Below are 6,000 nucleotides of genomic sequence, written 5' to 3'. Positions count from 1 at the left end.
TGCACGCATAGCAACATGCATTCTTTAGTACGTGGTGTGTGAGTGGTGAACCGAAACGCAAATTCAGTGATTGATGTCAAATTCTTACTTCTATGATGTGCATATTATCACCTATTAACGCATTTTGGGGTAAGTTGAAACTATCAAAAATGGAATATTTGATAAACCTTTGCATTCGCCACTTACGTTTGCATGACAAACGTTGGAAAAAACCTGACGCCACTTCACTTAGCGATTGTGTACAAAGTCTATGGAGAGTCAAGAACATTTTCTAACTCTCTAAAAAGTCTAAGCTTATTTCCTAACAAAATTGGACACGTTTCACAGTCTCAGATTCATGTCTTATCATCATTTTTGTAATGACTGACTTTGAGATGATACATGAAGAAAAAGTGGTGTCAGGTTGCAACTTGTTTTCCAAAACATTATCATGATTATTCGTTAACCCAAACAAACATCATGGGCAGTGCCAGTGGGCCGGCAGTGAACCTGTTTGAAACTTGGTAGGGCCTAGTGGATATTTTGCCGGAGGTAATGACGGCAAACTAACGTTTACTAAAGGTTTGCCGGCAGCAATCCATATCAACAGAGGGCGCTGTACTCTTTAAGATAGGGCTGAATTATAAAATGTATTAAATTCCCACCAAAAGTTGTCAAGCACGTTTGGTGTAATGGTTAAGCAAAGGCTCTAGAAAGCGGGATGCCTCGCGTTCGATTCCGACCGCACCACATTTTTAAGTTTTTTTTCTCATCCCCAAATAAATAAGAATATTCTTCTTTTATTATTTTAACATGTCTCAAACATTTTTTTGCAGAGTATTACATTTTCTTTTTCAGATTTGTGGCTCTGGAGGATTTTTTTTAAAAGGGAAATAAAGTCCGAAATTATAAAATGGTCTGAATCCCAACTTGTGAATACGAGGTTACAACGATAATTTTGGCATGGAGCCAGACTAAAATTTGACACCGGAAAATGTTTACGTACAAAAAAACAGTAACTGCGCATGTTCAGTGCATATCCGGCAAACTAACGTTTACTAAAGGTTTGCCGTCTCCGGCAAAATATACACTGCCTTGAAACTTTGAGTTATTTTTACTTTAGGCCTAGGCCTACTCATTACTTTTCCAGATTAACTGATCATTAATGGATTCACCTATTAGGCCTATTTATGGATAAAAAAATAAGAAAAAAAATCAGTTTTGAAACTTTATCATTCATATTCATATTTTCATATTCCTATTTATTTCCACTTAATCGTTTAGAAAAAATGTCTATTAGACATTTAGATATAAAACTAATACATTCAAGTGCTTGGCTTCACCAAAAAGCAAGCTTGTCAACTGGAGAAGTCCATTATGTGTAGAAAAAAATATATATCATGTGAAATACATATTATATTTGTTCCTTTAACTATGTTATGTTAAAGTTCTACACAATGAAGTACACTTTTTTTATAAGCTTCACTAGAGACAAGGGACCAATGGCAACACAAACAGGACAAGACAAAAACAAATCAAGTACAATCAGATCCTACATGGGACATAATTAGAAGAATATGCTCACGGCAAATAATATTTAAAATTAGAAATAAAATAATCTTCCCAGACCAAAAGTTTCTGACTATTTCTGACTAATTTAAGGTCTGGTGGATACATGTCATGTGCTTCGTAATACACATTATTATTATTTCTCGATCTCTACTCTGTAAAATTAATTTTATGTTTAATTCTTTAGATGGTCCTGGGCCACACTGAATGGATATTTGCATAAAACATGTTTCACGTAGAAATATGTCATGGACCTTTTCACTAAAACCCTAACGCCTTAGGGTGATTTACTAGGAACCTTCCTCACCCTTGCAAATTCCAATGCCATATCGTATTGTATTAAACTACAGTTGGACTGACTCCACCAATCCCTTGTGTTGGAGTTCGGCTGGATGGGGATCGTTAAGCCGGCCTCAGGTCGACCCACGATTTGCTTGCACCATGACGGAATCGTCGGCATCAAGCAGAACAGTAAACTGTAATGCACAGTCACAAAATCAAGAAATCGTGTGATTGTCGCAGAACATGTCGCAGAAGTTGAAATTTTCTACTCTTGCGACTGTTATTTTTTTTAGCGCCGACTTATGCCGATCATTTTAATGTCGTCGCAGTTACACTCAGGTCGCAAAAAAATGGGCGACTGAGTTGTTCCCGACGGTCGTAGCTCAGGCACAGCTTGATCCTGAAAAGTCAGTTGCCGACTGATCTGTGTCATTGCAAGGTCGACCTGAGGCCGGCTTTCGCGTGACTTTTGTGACTTTTGGTTCTTTTCTTTTCTTTCTTACAGAGTGAGGTATATGTGTTATTAAAAAAAAAGAACCGAGAGAGAAGTTTGAAAGCACACTGATGATGGCTGATGTCAACTCATCGGATCTCGTAAGTCTCCAGGATGGGATCAAGATTATCAAAGTGCCCGACCTAGTGAACGAGACCAATCATGTGGTGTTTGCACAGTACACCAGCGAGCCACTGTCCCCGGAGAAGCCCTACTTTAGAGTCAAAGTTGTTCAATTAGGTGAGTGGAAAGCTTTGATAACAATGAGATGATTTTTTTTTTGCCAGACTGATGAGCGTCAGTCCAGGACTTTGACTCAAAACTCGAACTGGGACTAGAACTTGACCTTCATGACTCGGACCTGATGCTAAATTACTAGATTCGTAAGTCACTTATTCAGTCAATGTTTATGCAGTCAGACCACAGTCCTGCCGAAGAATTGGTCCATCAAAGAAATCCGACATTTGCCAATCATGTGTAAAATATTAAAAACTTCTGGCTGCACTATATGGTGCAAAGACTCATTTTAAACTTTAAAACTCAAGTTTAAAATTTTAGTTGAGTCCTCAAACTTGGTGGTTAAAGGGAATATACAACAGTTGCTTTTGCTGCAATTTGCAGAAATAAATGGATTTGGAGGATTAGTGTGCTATAGAAATTATTGTGAAACTAGCTTGTTTCACGTTTTGAGTTCGGAGATGCTGGAAGATCCAAGAAAACCAACCAGGTTCTTGTAGTCTGATTTCTGACCCCACTTAAGATGAGACATTGCAATGTATAGATTTTGGGGATTGTAAGGTAAAGAGAATCAGCCAAGCAGGCTTGTACCTCTTCACAGATGTGTAGTTAATTGCAAAGAAAATGCAGAATGACTAAAGATGAAAAATTAGGAGCAGTATTTGAGAAGAAAAAAAAATTCTCCAACGATGGCCGGCCGACCAGCGTTGGAAAAATATAAGTTTTCTTGAAAACATCACCACACAAGGAGCCACGATTTTTCAGGTTGCTTTAGATTGTCATTTTACTAACAGTCCTAAGATATTTTGTTACAATTTGATCATTTCGTTTTTTGATGTTTGCAAATGATGTATCTTCCCTTTAATTTTTTTTTATTGAGGGTATAAAAGATATGAGTTGGCCATTATGTGAATAATAAGGAGTAATGGTCTTGTCTAAGATGTCCCATTCACTTCCTGCTCGTAGCCAAAGAAGCTGTCATCGCGATTGGTATCAGCAAAGAGACGGATTTAGATGCAGAGGATGTGGAGGATGATGAGGTGGACAAATCCTCCAAGAGGAAGAGCGACGCGGTGGTCTACTTCAGTGACGATGGAAGCATCTCTAGCCCGGCAAACAGCTCCAAGGAGTTTGTGCAGACTTTTGGCCAGGGTAGGTACTATATAGGGTGTATCAAAAAAATGCAAACAAGATATAACGGTAACCAACAAGAGACATCAAATGAGACATCAAACGTCCGAATCAGATCAGTTTTGACCAAAGAGCTATATTAAATTACTAGAGCGCTAACTCTTCATTCTTGCGCGCGGAGCTGGGAGACGCTTTGAAGCTGCTGTGGGCGCAGATATTTTGAATTAATGTGCTTGTTTGTAGAACACAATCAAAATAGATGGATTGAATTTTGAAAGTGTACTCTAAATGCAACGCGCAAGTAGAAGATACGCAAACAACTTAAGCGCGTCATGACGGTTCAAAAAAACGTCACGGCGAAAAGCATCTGCAGCGGAGGGACGCGTACAAGATGCGCTGTTTGCGTAAAGCAAAATGAAACGCTCATTTGCTGATCATACGTTTCGGTTTTGGGCGTATCGGCATCGATAACACACCGGTATGGAATACAAACGCAGATATGCAAAAAGCCGTACAAAAGCCGTACACAATTTCTAGGTCTCCATAGGTTTGTGCACAAACATGGATGCGCCCATCAGGCATTACTTTGAACATCGAGTTAGGGCTCTAGTAATTTAATATATAGCTCTATGGTTTTGACAGAAATATGAGTAATTTCCCAAGAGAGGGCAAATTGACCATTGGACCAAGTTTTCAATTTTAGGCATTGGGGCAAAGGTAGCCTAATGGACCAGTCGGGATTTGGTCGTAAGCCCCGCCACCTTACCAACGGCTTTATGACAACGCCATCAGCTCGGTCAAAGTAAACAAACGTGTGTATGTTACTACTGTGTGTGGCGGGGAAGTTAAAGAGGTTGTGGAATGCTTAAAGACATTTCCGTCATTTTTTTGGGTATATATTTGGGCAATTTGTGCAAGAGTCGTCATTGGGGCAGCAAACAAAACATAGTAAATCGTGACGTAATAAACAGGACTCGTTTATACTATGCTGCATCAGGAGTCCTGTTTGTTACCGGTATGTCACGATTGACTTATGTTTTGTTTGCTGCCCCCAAATTGCACGTTGGGGTAGAAACAGGACCTGAAAAACAGCTCTCAGAAGTACCTTTTGTACTCATTTCATGACAGACACAATAGTCGTTTTTATTTCATCACACCTTAGGCTACATATACCCGAAAAATGACAGAAATGTCTTTGAGCATTCCACAGCCTCTTTAAACAGTACAACTTCTTGAAATTCAAGAATGGGTATGTACACAAAGTTGCATTTGAATTCAGCGTCCGAGACACGTTCTCACTGAGCCGATTGCAGCTACGCGATGTCACGCACTGATCCGACGAATTGTAGCAACTGCACACGCGTGTCAACGGTGCTTCTTAAGACACACCGTTGAAAAGGCTTTCTTTCGTTGATTTGTTCAAAATGACAGCTTGCCAGAAAGAATAATTTCACAGGGAGTTTAGTCCCCATCTTTCAATCAGGTATGTTTTTCAACAATAATTACGCCAGTTACTTTTTGGATAGCTGCAAATGATGGACTCTGGCCTTAAATAGACCAGGCTTAGCCTAGGCCCCTTGGGATTTGGAATAACTGCACATTTTCTCCCCATTTTTAGGTGATGTTGTGGGTCTGTACATTGACTACCACTCCAAGCACAAGTCCTTAGTTTGCGTCTCAAAGAACGACCAGCTTGTCCACCGCCGGTGGCTGGCCCTGAAGGAGGAGTTCCTGCTACCCACCATCAACGTCTGGTGGGGGACGGCCGAGCTGCATGTGGATTGGCTCAGCTCCTCACCACCAATATCCTCACTGGTAAAGTTACAGAAAGGGAGAATTAACTATTAAAAACTGAAAGTCCTAATGCAATTTCTTGCGAACTTCCTCCCAACATTGTCACACTGTACCTCCGTCAGAATGCAGTTTCCTAGCTTGCTGCTCCCATTACACTTTGTCGATCAATACCAGTTTTGTCACCGTACTCAAATTTTGCTGCCCTGTCATATTTTACATCATTTTACAGGGTTCGACCTTAACTTTTTTGTTCAGTAGCCAGCCAGGCTACTGAAACAGACTTTTAACTAGCCCGCCGGCATTTTCACTAGCCCATTTTTTAAATTTTGTTTTTCTCAAATAAAAAATGGCATATGTTCAGGCTCAATTCTGAGGCATTTTTGTCAGTGTTTTTAATAATCAGATCTAATAATTTAACATTTTAAAACAGTTGGTAAAATTTGACTCAAATTGATGAGGTTTTCTTTCTGAATTTCATGATTTATTTCTTCCTGTCCTTTCATCTTTGCCGTATC

General features: G+C 39.6%; 1 protein-coding gene across 1 annotated transcript in view; it reads left to right on the top strand.

Moving 5' to 3' along the window:
- The window catches only part of LOC119736351, a 31,713-nt gene continuing 25,713 nt past the window's right edge, over positions 1–6,000 (top strand). The window contains exons 1-4 of the mRNA XM_038210366.1: positions 1–129; positions 2,336–2,563; positions 3,527–3,712; positions 5,310–5,506. Of these exons, the coding sequence (XP_038066294.1) occupies positions 2,395–2,563; positions 3,527–3,712; positions 5,310–5,506 (552 nt within the window). The 5' untranslated portion in view covers positions 1–129; positions 2,336–2,394. The remainder of the gene's footprint in view (positions 130–2,335; positions 2,564–3,526; positions 3,713–5,309; positions 5,507–6,000) is intronic.

The sequence above is a fragment of the Patiria miniata genome, unplaced genomic scaffold, assembly GCF_015706575.1.
Source record: "Patiria miniata isolate m_02_andy unplaced genomic scaffold, ASM1570657v1 HiC_scaffold_10, whole genome shotgun sequence".
In the NCBI taxonomy this organism is placed as follows: Eukaryota; Metazoa; Echinodermata; class Asteroidea; order Valvatida; family Asterinidae; genus Patiria; species Patiria miniata.
This window is presented reverse-complemented; position numbering and strand designations above follow the sequence as displayed.